Here is a 17,940-nt window from a genome sequence, read left to right on the forward strand (position 1 = left end):
GAGGAAAATCTGGAAGTACCAGCCCACATATCTTGTCCTATCCTGATTAATTTGCGGAGTTTCTTCTTTCTAATTATCTTCCAATAGAACTTTAGAAGTGAGGGGAAGAAAAGAAAGTTGATTAATTTTATCCCGATTAAAACAGCAAGTTAAAGGGTAGCTTGTCTGGAAACATAAGGAGTTTGTGAAGAAACTGGGTGATTGTGAAGAGGCTAGGCCAATTTCTAATTACAGCTCACTGAAGACAAAGCTACTCATTTGAGGTATATTTTCTGAGATTTCTTTAAACTTTTAACCTTTTTTATTATTATGTTTTTCCTAATAATAATAGCTGATGATTTTATCACATGATTGGCACATGAAAAATCCATAAAATCGAAACAGTGTTGCATTTTGGGACAACAAAAATTAGGAAACTCTTTATTCCAAAGTTTGTTGTGCAATGAAAGACCCCTAAGGTATGAGGCAGGAATCTGAGTAGCAGGAAATAAAATCTGTCTAACATAAACAAAAAGAGATATTTTTGGAAGAATACTAGGCAGCTCAGAGGATGAAAGGAAAAGCTGAATAAACAAATCTCAGAAAGCCAAAACCAGGGCAGCTCTGGGAGGTCTTTTCACTAGCACATTACTATTAAGGTGACGAAGCTACAGTGACTTTTCACCTTCTGTCTTTCGATTTGAATTTTAAATTTTCAGGAGTAGACTACCAAAGTGAACATAATGATGTGGAGCAACAATTTCCCCTCTACTTCTCCTGTTTTTACGTAAAAGCAACAAGATGAACTGAAAGGAAATTTTTTTAAGTTACACTTTGGGCAGATGGAGAAAATTGGGGAATGAAACTGAAATCAGTGAGAGTGTAATTCTAATAATAGCAAACATTTGTTGAGCGTTTACTATGGACCAGACACTATGTTGAGTATTTTGCATCCATTAACTTATTTAATTCTCATGATAACACTATGAGTTAAGGATAGTAATAATATATTTTACATTTGGGAAAATTAAGGCTTAGAGCAGCGGTCCCCAAGCTTTTTGGCACCAGGGACCAGTTTCATGGAAGACAGTTTTTCCACAGGGAGGGTGCAGGGGGGTTGGGGGGATGGTTCAGGCGGTAATGCGAGCGATGGGGAGTGATGGGGAGCGGTATATGAAGCTTTGCTGGCTCACCCACCACTCACCTCCTAATGTGCGGCCCGGATCCTAACAGGCTGCGGACCGCTACCAGTCCAAGGCCCGGGACTGGGGACCCCTGGCTTAGAGAAGTTAAGTAACTTGTTTAGGTAGTATATTAGCAATTAGGAGTAATCAGGAGGCTGTCGTAGTAATTTGAAGCAAGAAACGATAACGGCCTGAGCTAAGTTAGTGAGATAGAACCAATAAAGCTTAGAGAACGGTTGTATAGGATATGTAAAAAGGGGAGGAGTTGGGGGCTTCCCTGGTGGCGCAGTGGTTGGGAGTCCGCCTGCCGATGCGGGGGGCGCGGGTTCGTGCTCTGGTTCGGGAGGATCCCACGTGCCGCGGAGCGGCTGGGGCCGTGAGCCATGGCCGCTGAGCCTGCGCGTCTGGAGCCTGTGCTCCGCAGCGGGGGAGGCCGCGGCACTGAGAGGCCCGCGTACCGCAAAAAAAAAAAAAGGGGGGGAGGAGTTGAGAATAAATCCTAGGCATCTGGGTCAGAAAGTGAATGGATTTTTATTCAAAAGGAGAAAGTTTTGATTGATAGAAGTATTATGATGCATTTGATGAGCTAACTTGTCCATTTAAGGCCTTTTACTTGCCTGTGGGATGTGTCAGCAGGTCTCCCACTATACTCTTGCCCCCTTGCAATCTCTTTTCCACACAGTTCCCACCATGGCCTTCAAGGCCCTACCTATCTTACTTGGTTACATACAGCTCTTTCCCTCACTAAATATACTTTAGACATACAGGCCTTCTACTTTTTCTGAGTGGTGGTGAGTTCCTCCCCGCCTTGAGGTCATGCCCTGGCTAATTCCTTTGACTGGAATGTTCTTTGCCAATATCTTGTCATAGCTTTTCCCCTTCTTAACATTCACTCCTGGGTGAGATGTCCCCTCATCAGAGAGGCTCTTCTATACTAACCCTCCTCTGCCCCATTGCCTCCCACCCTCAATCGCCTTTCATTGCACTGAGCACTGCTCAAAATTGTGTTCACTTGTAACTCAGTTGTTTATTGCTGTTTACCTCCTCCAGATTATAAATTCCATGAGAGCAGGGACCATGTATATTCACCATCTACACATGAGCACAGTCCTCTGCAGCATATATAAACTCAATAAGTATGAAAGATTAGAAAGTCCTATATGTGAGCTGAAGGAGACTTATGAAACCACTTTAAGTCCGTGGTAACTTGCAGCAAGCCACAAAATGTGAAGACACACATGCAGATTTATAATTAGTAAACCTTAAACTTTATAAAGAATTCACATGCAGTGATCTCATTGCAAACTTTATAATTTTGTTTAATCCTGTCATCTCCTTAGTGGCAGATTTTAGAACTGGAAAATCTGGGTGCTTTTTTTTTTTAACCTGAGGAAAAATTCATCTTTGGTAATTGCAATTTTCTAAACTTTGTCTTCTCTCTTAAAGGCTCAATCTCAGGATATAGTTCCAACGATAGGATTCAGCATAGAGAAATTCAAATCGTCCAGGTAATTCATTTTATTAAACTTGTGATTAAGAAGTTGTGAGTGAAAAATGATATTAGATCTACATAGTTATTCCTCCTACTCTTAGAAAAAAGTAAGTTGCTATTTCAGAAGCCCATAGATATTAAAATACTTGTACCACTACCTCTGGATTATTCTAAAGAATTTAGAGTTTAGATAAACTCTGACAACCTCACTAGCAAAGGAAATATCTTTTTTATGTGTTACTAATTGTAAAATCATATTTATGTTCAAAAAAATTCATTCTATGGCACTTGTACTTGAAAGCTGGCCCAAGTTGAATATTGTATATTAAGGGTGGTTTCTTTGATTGAAAACAATTTAAAATTTTAAGTAAAAGTTAGACTTTTACTACCTTATAATGTAGTCATGTTTTTTCATTTTGTTTGTTTTGTTTTATAGTTTGTCTTTTACAGTGTTTGACATGTCAGGTCAAGGAAGATACAGAAATCTCTGGGAACACTATTATAAGTAAGTATGTTTGTGAATGTTGGTAAACTAGATGGTTATATTTTAATAACCAGTAATGATTAGAAATCCAAATGATTACATGGGCTAGGTTGCAATGTTTATTCTTCATATAATTTAAATATACTTCCTAATTTTAAAAAAAAGTATAATCATACTTCACATTATTTCTCAAATGCTTCAGGTTCTTCCTGACCTTGCATATGTTGTTCTGTCTGTTTTTAATGTCCTATTCTACCCTACTTCTCTGCAACTTAAGGTTAATATATTTGTTCTTTAAGGACTAGCTCAAAAGTTACCTCCTCTATGAAGGATTCCACTGTTTTGCCCAGTTATTCTGTCCCCCATGTTGACACGGTACTTCGTCCATTCGTATCTCTTGAATCGTACTTATTACATCTTAAACTCATGTACCATAGCTGCCTCCCTAGTGGGATTATGAACTCCTCAAGGGCAGGGATTTTTTTTTTTATTCCGTATTTCTTCAAGACCAAGTATGATTCTGGCCAGATAGATCAGTAAATACTTACCGTATAAATTTAGTTAAAATAACAGCACTAATAGTTGATCCATGTGTTCTACAAGCAATTCTAAACAAGATATTTTTAGCATGTGCAAATCAAGTGCTCACCAATTTCTTCAGATTAATAGCTGTCAAGTTGCTAGGATCCAAGTGTGTTATACCTTCTCAAGATTTGCATGCGATGTTAAAATAAATTCATTAAACTTGTAATATTACTAGGACTTCTTCATTTAAGATGAGTGTAACTCACTTTTGGAGTCTGAAATTTATAAACAGTATCTCTTCACTAAATGCACTTTTGTTCTTATGAACTCTTGTCTTGAAATGGTGTGTGATGACTGCCAGATCAGATTTTAATTTTCATTGGCTAATTCTTTCATGCCAATGTGGGGACAAATGTTGTATTCCTTGGGTAGGAACCAAAGGAGATTTATTCCAGATATTCTTTCAATATTGAGGGTCTATTTAAATCATATAGAGCCAGAGGACCTCTGAGGTAGAAAGAGAAGAATGCTTCAGATTTGAGGGTCAGTTTGGAAAAGGAAGGGTGGAATGTTTGTGGTATCCTACAATAAATTCTCTGGGGGAAATGTGAGGTGTTTTTGTTTTTAAGGAAACCTCAGTTTTCAGTATAGGATTTTTTTATTCTTCTTCCAATTAGTAGGAAAACAATTCTTTTTTCTAAAAAAAAAAAATGTAGTTACTTTAAAAAAATGTAACATTTATTTTAATTACGGAAAACAATACTGCATAAAAAATAGTACTCTAAAAAGGAAGCTTTTTTTCTGATTTTAACTTCTTTTTCTTCAAAATCTTTTTGGAAGAAGTTAATGAATTCAGGAGTATTATAGGTACATTGTAGGTGGAATGCTGAATATGGTTACTGTTGAGAAGTCTACAGTAATAGTAAATTTATTTCCTCTATCTCTATACTTTTCTAATTGTGAAAGAACAAGTGCATTTTAATCTATTAGACTGAAAGAGGTTAAAAAGATTAATTAAGTCTACTGTTGGCAAAATAAGCCACTCTTGTAGTGAGAATGTAACATCTTTCTTAGGATAATTTATCAATATCTGTTAAAATGAAAAATGTTCATGCCCTGCAGCCATAATTTTTGCTTTCAGAAAAGTACAGTATGACTAGGACTACTGGGCAAAGATACACAGAGAAGAATGTGTGTTGAGAATTATTTATAATGACATTTTTTCATATCAATTATATGAAGAAAAAAATTATTTTTAATAAAAGTATGTGCTTAATATATATGGAGAGAGAAGAAAATTCTTAGTGGAATATACCGTACCATTAATAGCATTTGTTTTGGGAATAAGATTATAAAGGAAGTTTAGTTTGTCATTTGTATGACTCTGTAATGTTAATTATTGTATAATTTTTGCATATTACTCTTAGAATATAAAAAAAGTAATAAAGCATAAAATATAAAGAGTGCATATTTGGAAAGGAGTTAATATTTGGAAAATATAGAAAAGCATATTTAAACATTGTTTCCTGTAAATCTCACTAATAAATTTACCATTGTTAATCTTTTGGGTATGTTTCTTCTATTTTGAAATATATAATATACACTTTACATAATTGAGAAAGTAGCCTTCTAAAGTATGTACCATGTACTATATAGTTTTTCAGTTAACATTTTATGATAAGGGTGAATCAGGAAAAACATAGAAAGGATGTAACTCTCATGGCAGCCTAATATTTTTTCATATTCCTGTGCCCAAATTTGCTTAATCAGTTCTCTATTTTTGGACATAAAGACTGTTCTCAGTTTTTGAAGATTATAAGCAGTTCTTCAGTTAACATATTACTGTATAAATCTCTGTCATACTTCATGTTTCCTTAGTATAAATTCCAGAAATGAAATTACTGGCTCAAAGTGAACATTTTTAAAGCTCTTGATAGGTATTTCCAATTATATCAGTTTCCATATCCACTAGTAATATGTGACTGTGATAATCTGCATTCATTTTTTAAATGATAGGAGAAAATGGTATTAAAAATTTGTTTTATTTTTATATGCATGTGGTTACTAATGGCATTGAACTTTAAAATCTTAATTTATGATTACACTGAGTCACAAAACATATATAAATGTCCAATAAATATATGAAAATATATTGAACTTAACGAGCAATTAACAAAATACAAAGTAAAATAATATGCTGTTAGGATGGTAAAAAATTGAAAAGAATGATAAGAGCCATGCTGGCAAGGGAGTGGGAAAAGTGCTGGTAGTAGTATAAATTGATATAACATTTCCAGAGGATAATTTATCAATGTTTATCTAAAACTTTAAATTTTGTATGTATTCCTGGAAATTTTATTCCTAAGAACAGGTCTTAAAGTATCAAGAAATTTTTAAAATGTATTTAGGAGGATGTTTATCCCAAAGTTTTTCATAGTAATGAAAATTGGAAGTAACCTATGAAGTCCAAAAATAGAAGTTTGGTACAATATTTAATGACACGTCCATTATACTTTATAATCATTAAAAGAAAGAGGCGAAGGAAATCAGTGATTTTTTTGAAGTGCCGCTGTGATCTATAAGTGAATCCTTATACCATTTCAGTGGCTGGTTATCAGCTTAAAAGTCAAATAGAATAAAATAAAAGCTCTTTGTAAGTATTGTCTCAGGAGACTATTTCAAATATATTTACATATACTTATGTGTCTAACTGCATCTTAATGTAAAATGTATTTCTCACTATGGTTATGGTAAAAAATATTTGAGAAACACTGGTGTAGAGCTTTAATGTTTCATATAAAAGTAGTTCAAACTATACTGCAAAAAAAGATCAGGGAAATGTACATATATTTCAGAAAGGCAGTATAAAACAGCAGGATTCCATTTAAATACAGATGTAGATATTCATATATGAATATACACAAAGGAAATGTTGAAAATGATTTACATGAAAATATTAATGGTTGTATCTGTGTAATAGGATTATGGTTTTACTTGTTATTTTTTAAAATTATGAAATGCCACTAAATTTACCATATTATGATCCAAATGAAAAGAAATTATTTTACATGAAATATGACTAACATGGTTAATATATTAGTTACTCATATAAACTAATAAGAAATAGCACCAAAGCCTGTAATGTATAAATGGACATAGGACATGAAGACATAATACACAGGTTAGGAATTGCAAATGGATAGTAAACATAGAAAAATGTTCAAGTTTATCTTTAATATTTCTCATTCTTTATATTATACAGAGAAGGACAAGCCATTATTTTTGTCATTGATAGTAGTGATAGATTAAGAATGGTTGTGGCCAAAGAAGAACTTGATACTCTTCTGAATCATCCAGGTACATCTGTGTGTCTTTCAGTCTGTGATGTCTGTGCTTTGGGGTCTGTTTATGTATGATGTTTTGTTCTTTGGTGTAAGCAAAACGTGTTGTTTACGCTGTGTGATCTTTTCTTTAAAATTTTTGAATTTTAAAACATATTAATTATGCAGAATTAACAATATCTTTACTTGCAGTACCATATATTTTTTAAATTTCAAAGCTTTTTGCAATGTTTTTATTTCCCTGAAAATGAAAATGCCCTTTTTTTCTGATTATATAAGTAATGTGTCAATAGCAAAATATGTGGATGGAAAAAGAATAAGGAAGAAAGTAAAAATCGATCTTTCAACACATTAAAAATTTTTTGGTTACCATCTTTTTACGTGTGTGTGTGTGTGTGTGTGTGTGTGTGTGTGTGTGTGTGAGTGATCACAGCATTTCTTAGATATTTATTGTGGGAATTCTTTTAAAACAGATCTTTCTGTTTCTAAACTACTCCCAGCCCTCTTTGAAGATATCAGTATTAACAATTTGTTACTTTTTCTTTCATACCTTTATCTATATTTCATATCATATATACATACACAAACATATACAGGTACCAAAGATATATATAGCCGCCCTTGGTACCTATGGGAGATTGGTTCTAGGATCCCCAAGGATACCAAAAACTGTGGTTGCTCAAGTCCCTTATATAAAATGGTGTAGTATTTGCATAGAATCTATGCGCATCCTCTCACATACTTTAAATAATCTCTAGATTGCTTATAATACCTAAGAAAATATAAATACTATGTAAATAATGCCAGTGCATGGTAAATTCAAGTTTTGCTTTTGGGAACTTTCTGTAATTTTTTCCTGGCGTATTTTCCATTCACAGTTGGTCGAACTTCTGGGTGTGGAGTCCACGGATACAGAGGGCAAACTGTACAGGGTTGGGCGCTATGAGAACTGTCATCGTTATTTACTAGACAGGATCATTTTCTGTACACTCTTCTGCATGTTCCTCTTCTCAAATAACACTGCATGATGGAAATCCTTTCAAGTCAAATTGCATATATATAATTATTCTTTTTAATGATGCCTAATATGCCATACTGTGAATGTACCACAGTTTATTCAGTCATTCACCTGTTGCTAGATATTCTTTTTTTTCCCACAGTAAGTTTTCCAGTAGTATTGTGAAATTCTGCATTTTTAGCCTTACTCATGGAAAAACATTTTAAGTGGCTTTTGTACCTTTAGAAAAGGACTTCTAACAGTTCTTGCTGCTTAACCATAATATCTTTGGTATTTTTATTGGACAACCTCAAGTTTATGCAAGTATTTGGGGGGAAATTATCCAGCCTGTACTTTTTATGTGACTTTTTCACTTTTAAAAACTTAGTCTTTTATCTGGGTTGAGAAGGCACTTGATTCTACATTCCCTTTTTTGTTAATATTTCCACTTTCTCCCCCAAAAGTGTTTTGACGTTGACCAAAAAATGAAATAGTTCCTACAAAATCTGCTTTAAATACCGTGGGAACCTTGGTTTCCTCAACTGAAGCCTTGTCCATGTATCTTTATGTACTTACTGATGCATTTATTTTACCGTTAGATTCCCAAAGGAGGGATTTCTCAGCTGAAACGTATATGAAGGTTTTTTTTAAATTGAAGTATAAGTTGTAATACAGTGAAATGCTCAGATCTTAAGTATATAGTTCTATAATTTTGACAAATGCATACACTCATGTAACTACATTCCCAATCAAGAAACAGAACTTTTTCATCACCTCAAAAAGTTCCTTCATGCCCCTTTCCAATCAACACCCCACACCTGGAAACAGAGGAACTACTAATCTGATTTTGATCCCCAGAGTTTTGCCTATTCTACAATTTCATATAAATGAGGGGAAAGGGGCATACATTTTTGTGCCTAGGTTTTTTCATTCAGCATAATGTTTTGGGGAGTCACCCATGTTGTTGTATCACTTGTTTACTCCTTTTACTTGCTTTGTAATATTCTATTATATGAATATACCACAGTTTGCTTATCCAGTCTCTTGTTGATTAATATCTGGGCTGTTTCTAGTTCAGGGCAATTTTGAATAAAGCTGGTGTGAACATATTTTTGAGATATAATTCACATATAATATTATATCAGTTTCAGTTATTCAGCATAATGATTTGATATTTGTATATACAGTTAGCCCCTTGAACAACTGGGGTTTGAACTGCACAGGTTCGCTTATATGCAGATTTTTTTCAAATAATGCTACCGTAGTACTACATGATTCGAAGTTGATTGAATCCACGAATGTGGAACCGCAGATACAGAGGGTCGGCAACGAAGTTATTCACAGATTTTTGACTGTGCAGGGTTCGGAGCCCCACCTCCACATTGTGCCAGGGTCAACTGTATTATGAAATGATCACTATAATAAGTCTAGTTAACATTTTTTTTTTTTTTTTTTACAACACATAGAGTTTTTTTCATGGGATGAGAGCTTTTAAGATCTATTCTTAGCAACTTTCAAATACACAATACAGTATTACTAACTGTAGTCACCATGCTATACATTACATCTCATGAATTATTTGATGACTGGAAGTTTGTGTTTTTTGGCCCCTTTCACCCATCTCAAGCTCCCTCCACCCCAGCCGCCTCTGACAACAGCCAGTTTCTTCTCTGCATCTATCGGTTTGTTGTGTTTTGTTTTCTTCAGATTCCACATGTGAGATCATATGATATTTGTCTTTCTCTGACTTATATCACTTAGCATAATGCGTTCCATTTTGTCATTTCCTATCTTGCAGTGGCCCCCCCTGATTTTGTATTAGGGCTGTAGAGACCTCATAAAATGACTTGAAGAGTATTTACTCCTCCTCTATTTTTTTATCGTTTGGATTTGTGTAGAATTGATATTATTTCTTACTTAAACATTAAAATAGAATCTACCAATGAAGCCATCTGGGTCAGGATTTTGTGTGTATGTTGGGGGCATGAATTATAAATTCAGTTTCTTTAAATGATGTAAGGCTATTAAAGTTCTGTATTTCTTCTTGGGTCACTTTCGGTAATTTGTGACTGAATTTGTTAATTTGTTAATTTATCTAAGTTGTGAAATTTATTGGCATAAAATTGTTTGTAACATCCTCTCATTATCATTTTAATGTCTGTAAGACCTGTATGATATACATATCTTCTTTCATTTCTAATACCCATTTTTCTTGCTCCATCTTTTAAAGAGTTTATGGTTTTATTAATTTTCCAAGAACCAGCTTTAGGTTTTGGTACTTTCCTCTGTGGGTGTGTCTTTTTTAAACTGCATTAATTTCTGCTCTTTTTTTATTAAGAACTTTTGTTTTTATTATGAACTTTCTGTATTTAAATTGAATCTTTTTCAGATGTAAGTGGAAATTGTTGATTTTACACCTTTCTTTTCTAATAAAGCATTTTACACCTTTGTTTTATAATAAAAACATTTAAAGCAATACATATTTTCTGAGTATTTAGCTATATCTCACAAATTTTGATATATTTCTTTTCTTTATTATTTGGCTCCAAGTATTTTCCAGGCTTAACCTTGTAAATTCTTCTTTGATGCTTGGATTATTTAGTAGTGTATTATTATTTAATTTCCCAAATATTTGGGAATTTTCTAGGTATATTTTTGTGATTGATTTCTGATTTAATTCCATGTGATCAAAGAATCTATTCTGCATGATTTTTATTCTTAGAAATATATGACCTAACATATACGTTTGAGTGTGGTGAATGTTCCATCTGCAATAACGTAGAATGTATATCTTCCTGTTCTTGGCTGAAGAGTTCTATAAATGTCAGTTGATAGTGTTATTCACTTCTTCCACATCCTTTCTTTATTGAGGTATAGTTGATGTGTTAATACAATATCATATAAGTTTCAGGTGTACAGCATAGTGATTCACAATATTTTAAAGTTATGTTCCATTTATAGTTAATATAAAATATTGGCTATATTCCCTGTGTTGTACAATATATTCTTGTAGCTCATTTATTTTATACATAGTAGTTTGAACCTCTTAATCTCCTACCCCTACCTTGCTCCTCCACCGTTCCCTCTCCTGAGTGGTGACCACTAGTTTGTGCCCTACATCTGCGCGTCTGTTCCTTTTATGTTATATTCACTAGCTTGTCGTATATTTTAGATTCCACATATAAGTGATATCATACAGTATTTGCCTTTCTCTGTCTGACTTATTTCACTCAGCATAATACCCTTCAAGTCCATCCATGTTGCAAATGGTGATGTTTAATTCTTTTTCATGGCTGAGTAGTATGCCATTGTATATACGTACCACATCTTCTTTATCCATTCATCTGCTGATGGACACATAGTTTGCTTTCATATCTTGACAACTATGAACACTAGGGTGCATATATCATTTCGAATTAGTGTTTGGGGTTTTTTTTTGATAAATACCCAAGAGTGGAATTGCTGACTCATATGACAGTTCTATTTTTAGTTTTCTGAAAAACCTCCATACTGTTTTCCATAGTGGCTGCACCAATTTACAGTCCAACCGGCAGTGTACAAGGGTTTCCTTTCCTGTACATCCACACCAACATTTGTTATTTGTGTTCTTTTTGATGATAGCCATTCTGACAGGTGTGAGGTGATATCTCATTGCAGTTTTAATTTGCATTTCTCAGATGATTAACGATGTTGAGCATCTTTTCATGTGCCTGTTGGTGAGCTGTATATCTTCTTTGGAAAAATGTCTGTTCAATCTTCTGACCATTTTTTAATTGGGTTGTTTGTTATTTTGATGTTGAGTTGTATGAGCTGTTCATATAGTTTGGATATTAACCCCTATTGGTCATATCATTTGCAAATAAGTTCTGCCATTCAGTAGGCTGTCTTTTCATTTTTGTCAGTGGTTTCCTTTGTTGTGCAAAGCTCTTAACTTTAATTAGGTCCCACTTGTTTAGTTTTGCTTTTATTTCCTTTGATTTAGGAGACAGATCCAAAAAAATATTGCTACAATTTATGTCAAAGAGTGTTCTGCCTGTTTTCTCTTCTAAGAGTTTTATGATTTCAGGTAGGCTTTAATCAATTTTGAGTTTATTTTTAGATACAGTGTTAGAGAATGTTCTAATTTCATTCTTTTACATGTAGCTGTCCAGTTTTCCCAGAACCACTTATTGAACAGACTTTCTTTTCTCCGTTGTATTTTCTTGCCTCCTGTGTTTTAGATTAAATGACCATAAGTGCATATGCTTATTTCTGGGCACTCTATCCTAATGTGGTGTATCACAAGGATCAGTGGATCCTTCCACTGATCCATGTGTCTGTTTTTTTGCCAGTACTATACTGTTCTGATTATTGTATCTTTGCAGTATAGTCTGAAATCAGGGATCATGACTCCTCCAGTTCTGTTCTTCTTTCCCAAGATTGTTTTGACTCTTCAGGGTCTTCTGTGTTTCCATACAAATTTTTAAATTATTTGTTCTAGTTCTGTGAAAAATGCCATTGGTATTTTGACAGGGATTGCACTGAATCTGTATTTTGTCTTGGGTAGTATTGTCACTTTAACAATATATTAATTCTTGCAATCCATGAATACAGTGTATCTTTTCACCTGTTTATGTTATCTTCAGTTTCTTTCATCAGCGTGTTATAGTTTTCTGAGTATAGGTCTTTTACCTCCTTAGGTAGGTTTATTCATAGATATTTTATTCTTTTTGATGCAATTGTAAATGGAATTGTTTCCTTATTTTCTCTTTCTGATAGTTCATTGTTAGTGTATAGAAATGCAACAGATTTCTTTATATTAATTTTGTATCCTGAAAATTTACTGAATTCACTGATGAGCTCTAGTAGTTTTGGGGGTGCATCTTTGGGATTTTCTATGTATAGAATCATGCCATCTGCAAACAGATCCTTGTGATAGTTTTACTTCTTCCTTTCCAATTTGGATTCCTTTTATTTCTTTTTCTTGTCTGACTACTGTTGCTAGGACTTCCAAAACTGTTTTGTATGAAATTGGTGAGAGTGGGCATCCTTGTCTTGTTCTTGATCTTAGAGGAAATGCTGTCAGCTTTTCACCATTGAGTATGATGTTAGCTGTGGACTTGTCATATGTGGCCTTTATTATGTTGAGGTATGTTCCCTCTGTACCCACCCTCTAGAGAGTTTTATAATCATTAATGAATACTGAATTTATTTCAAAGCTTTTTTTTGCATCTATTGAGATGATCATATGGTTTTTATTCTTGAACTTGTTAATGTGGTGTATCACAATGATTGATTTGTTGGTATTGAAAAATCCTTTCATCCCTGGGTTGAATCCCACTTGATCATGATTCTTTTGATGTATTGTTGCATTAGTTTGCTAATATTTTGTTGAGGACTTTTGCATGTATGTTCATCAGTGATATTGGCCTGTAATTTTGTGTGTGTGTGTGTGTGTGTGTGCACACGTGTGTGTGATATCTTTGTCTGGTTTTGGTATTAGGGTGGTGCTAACCTCATAGAATGAGTTTGGAAGTGTTCCTTCCTCTGCACATTTTGAAATAGTTTGAGAAAGATTGGTGTTAATTCATCTCTAAATATTTGATAAAGTTCACCTGTGAAGCCACCTGGTCCTAGATTTATATTTGTTGGGATTTTTTTTTTTTTTTTTACTACTGACTCAATTTTATTACTGGTAATTGGTCTGTTTATATTTTCTGTTTCTTCTTGGCTTAGTCTTGGGAGACTGTACATTTCTAGAAATTTGTCCAGTTTTTCCAGGTTATTCATTTTATTGGCATATAGTTGCTCATGGTAGTCTCTTATGATCCTTTGTATTTCTATGGTGTTGGTTTTAACTTCTCCTTTTTCATTTCTTATTTTATTGATTTGGGCCCTCTTCATTTTTTTCTTAATGCATCTGGCTAAAGGTGAATCAATTTTGTTTATCTTTCAAAGAACTAACTTTTAGTTTCATTGATCTTTTCTGCTGCCTTTTTAGTCTCTATTTCATTTATGTCTGCTCTGATCTTTACTATTTCCTTCCTTCTGCTAACTTTCAGCTTTGTTCTTCTTTTTCTAATTCTTTTAGGTGGTAGGTTAGGTTGTTTATTTGAGATTTTTCTTGTTTCCTGAGGTAAGCTTGTATCAATGTAAACTTACCTGTTAGAACTGCTTTTGTTGTGTCACGTAGATTTTGGATCCTTGTGTTTTCATTTTCATTTGTCTCCAGGTATTTTTTGATTTCCTCTTTGATTCCTTCAGTGATCCATCAGTTGGTTGGTAGCATATTGTTTAGCCTCCACGTGTTTCTGTTTTTTGCAATTTTTTTTTCTTGTAGAGATTTCTAGTCTCATAACATTGTAGTTGGAAAATATGCTAGATATGATTTAAGTTTTCATAAATTTACTGAGGCCTAACATGTGATTTATCCTGGAGAATGTTTCTTGTGTACTTGAAAAGAATGTGTATTCTCCTGCTTTTGGGTGGAATGTCGTGTATATATCTATTAAGTGCATTGATCTAATGTGTCTTTTAAGGCTAGTGTTTCCGTATTGACTTTCTTTCTGAATGATCTGTCCATTGATGGAAGGGGCACTTAAAGACCCCTACTATTATTGTGTTACTGTCAGTTTCTATATTTACATCTGTCAATATTTGCTTTATGTATTTAACTGCTTCTATGTCGGGTGCATACATATTTACAATTGTTATATCTCCTTGGATTGATTCCTTGGTCATTATGTAATGTCCTTCTTTGTCTCTTATAACAGTCTTCATTTTGAAGTCTATTTTGTCTGATATAAATGTTGCTTTCCTTGCTTTGTTTTGATTTCCATTTTTGTATGGAATACCTTTTTCCATTCCCTCACTTTCAGCCTGTGTGTGCCTTTAGATCTGAAGTAAGTCTCTTGTAGGCAGCATATGTACAGGTCTTCTTTTTGTATCCATTCAGCCATTCTATGTCTTTTGAGTGGAGCACTTAAGTCATTTGCATTTAAAGTAATTATTGATAATATATGTTCTTATTGACATTTTATTCATTGTTTTAGGTTATTTTCATATCTCTTTTTTGTTCCTTTCTTCTTTTGTTCTCTTCTCTTGTCATTTGATGACTCTCTTTAGTGTTATATTTAGACTCCTTTTCTTTTTTTGGGTGTATATCTATTATAGATTTTTGGTTTGTGGTTATCATGAGATATATATGTATGTATGTATATACATATATGTATATTTGTTTTAAGTTGCTGATATCTTACTTGCAAATGCATTTTAACAAGCCTGCATTTGTACTCTCCTCCCCTCGTGATTACTGTTGTTGATATCATATTTTGCATCTAATTGTTTTGTGTATCCCTTAACTGCTTATTGAGGATATAGATGATTTTACTACTTTTGTCTTTTAACCTTCTACTACCTTTGTGCATAGATGGTTTCTTATCTTTGCTATACATTTGCCTTTACTGATGAGCTTTTTCCATTCATGCTTTTCATCTTTCTCATTGTGTCTTTTTCTTGTTCACTTAGGGAAGTTCCTTTAATATTTCTTGTAAAGCTGTTTTGGTGGTGCTGAACTCTTTTAGCTTTTGCTTGTTTGTGAAACTTTTGATTTCTCCATCAGATCTGAATGAGAACTTTACAGGGTGGAATATTCTTGGTTGTAGGTCTTTCACCTTATCACTTTAAATATATCCTGCCACTCCTTTCTAGCCTTCAGAGTTTCTGCTGAAAAGTTAGCTGATGGCCCTATGGGACTTCTGCTGTATGTTACTCATTGCTTGTCTCTTGCTGCTTTTAATATTCTCTCTTTATCTTTAATTTTTGCCATTTTAATTACAATGTCTTGGTGTGCTCTTCTTTGAGTTAGTCATGTATGGAACTTTGTATTTCCTGGACTTGAATGTCCTTTCCCAGGTTTGAGTTAGTCATGTATGGAACTTTGTATTTCCTGGACTTGAATGTCCTTTCCCTTCTTTGAGTTAGTCATGTATGGAACTTTGTATTTCCTGGACTTGAATGTCCTTTCCCAGGTTAGGGAAGTTTTTCAGCTATTAGGCCTTCAAATATGTTCTCAGACCTTTTCTCTATCTCTTCTTTTTCTGGTACCCTCATAATGCAAATATTAGTGTGCTTGATGTTGTCACAGAGGTCTCTTAAACTGTTCTCATGTTTTTTCATTCTGTTTTCTTTTTTCTGTTCCACATCAGTGGTTTCCACTACTCTATCTTCCAGGCTGCTGATCTGTTCCTCTGTATCATTTAGTCTACCGTTGATTCCTTCTAGTGTATTTTTCATTTCAGTTATTGTATTCTTCATCTCTGGTTGTTCTTTATATTTTGTAACTCTTTGTTAAAAACTTCTGATTTCTCTCTCTGTGCATCCGTTCTTCTCCTGAGTTCTTTGATCATCTTTATAATCACTACCCTAAGCTCCTTCTCAAGTAGACTTCCTTGCTCCACTTCACTTAGTTCTTCTTTTGCAGTTTTATTTTGTTCTTTTGTTTGGAACATGTTGTTCTGTCACTTCATTTTCCCTAACTTTCTGTTTTTATTTTTGTGTATCTGATAGGTTGGTTATATTCACCAACCTTGAAGAAGTGGCCTTTTGTAAGAGATGTCTCATGTCTCAACAGTACACTCCTCTCTTGTCACCAGAGCTGTATGCTCTAGGGGATCCCCCCCATGAGGCTGTGTGGGTCCTTCTGTTGTGTCGGGCTAACTGTGTGGGTAGTTTCATAGGCCTGGTTGGCTCCTGGTTCATTGGTTGCCAGGTCCTGCTTTGTGTGGAGGCTGATGGCCACTGGTTGGCAGGATCAGCTCTCGAGGTAGCTGACTGCATAAACTCAAGAGGCCCTAGGGCTACAGCTGGTTTACTGGTGGGCGGAGTCAGGGTCCAGGAGATCCTGGGGCTGTTGCCTGCCCACTGGTGGCTGAAGCCACGTCCTGGAGCTAGTGCTGGCCTACTGATAGGCAGAGCCAAGTCCTGGGTTCTGGTTGCAGGGCCCAGGGGTCCCATAGCAGGTGTTGAGTCGCTGGTGGGTGGGGCCGGTTCCTGACACAGTTGGGTATGGGGCCCAGGGGTCCCATAGCAGGTGTTGAATCGCTGGTGGGTGGGGCTGGTTCCTGACACAGTTGGGTATGGGGCCCAGGGTGTCTTGAAGCTTGTGTTCACCCGCTAGTGGGCAGGGCCAGGGCCCAGCCAGTCCCAGAGCAGGGGTCTGGCCAGGGCAAGGCTGGGATAAGCTATAGAAGGATTCCAAAATGAGCTTACTGGTACCAGTGTCCACGTGGTACAACGAGTTCCCCAAAATGGCTGCCTCCGGTGTCTTTGTCCCCAGGGTGAGCTTTACCTCTCCAAGATCAGCAAGTAGGTCTGACCCAGGTTCCTATCAAATTACTGCTTCTGCCCAGAGTCCTGAAGCCCATGAGAGTTTGTGTGCACCCTTTAAGAGTAAAGTCTCTATTTCCCCCAGTTCTCTGGGTCTCCCAAAAGTGAGCCCTGCTGGCCTCCAAAGACAAATGCTCTGGGGATTCATCTTCCCAGTGCAGGACCCCTGGGCTCAGGTGCCTAGCATGGGGCTCAGATCTGTCCCTCCTTTGGGAGAACCTCTGCAGTTATAATTATTCACTCATTTGTGGCTCGCCTACCCAGGGGTATGGGATTTGACTATATCTCTACTCCACCCCTCCTACCCATCGCATTGTGATTCCTTCTTTATGTATTTAGTTGTAGAATATCCTTTCTGATATATTCTGGTCTTTTTCATTGATGGCTATTCTGCAAACAGTTGTGATTTTGGTGTGCCCATGAGAGGAAGTGAACTCCATTTTGCACCTGAGAGAGTAGAGAATAAACTGCCTTGGGACAGTCCGGGAAATGAAGGCTCTGTGCTGCGGTTTAACATAATCATCTGGGACAAGCAGCAGCACAGCCAGGCATCAGATGTCAGGGGATGTGGA

At 35.3% G+C, this 17,940-nt stretch overlaps 1 protein-coding gene across 1 annotated transcript in view; it reads left to right on the plus strand.

The window, feature by feature from the left end:
- ARL6 (ADP ribosylation factor like GTPase 6) overlaps positions 1-17,940 on the plus strand; it is a 50,532-nt gene that overhangs the window by 21,979 nt on the left and 10,613 nt on the right. Inside the window, exons 3-5 of the mRNA XM_029215561.1 lie at positions 2,610-2,671; positions 3,092-3,160; positions 6,927-7,021. Coding sequence (XP_029071394.1) covers positions 2,610-2,671; positions 3,092-3,160; positions 6,927-7,021 — 226 coding nt within the window. The remainder of the gene's footprint in view (positions 1-2,609; positions 2,672-3,091; positions 3,161-6,926; positions 7,022-17,940) is intronic.

Source organism: Monodon monoceros, unplaced genomic scaffold (genome assembly GCF_005190385.1).
Source record: "Monodon monoceros isolate NGI ecotype Baffin Bay Population unplaced genomic scaffold, NGI_Narwhal_1 Super_Scaffold_11, whole genome shotgun sequence".
NCBI lineage: Eukaryota > Metazoa > Chordata > Mammalia > Artiodactyla > Monodontidae > Monodon > Monodon monoceros.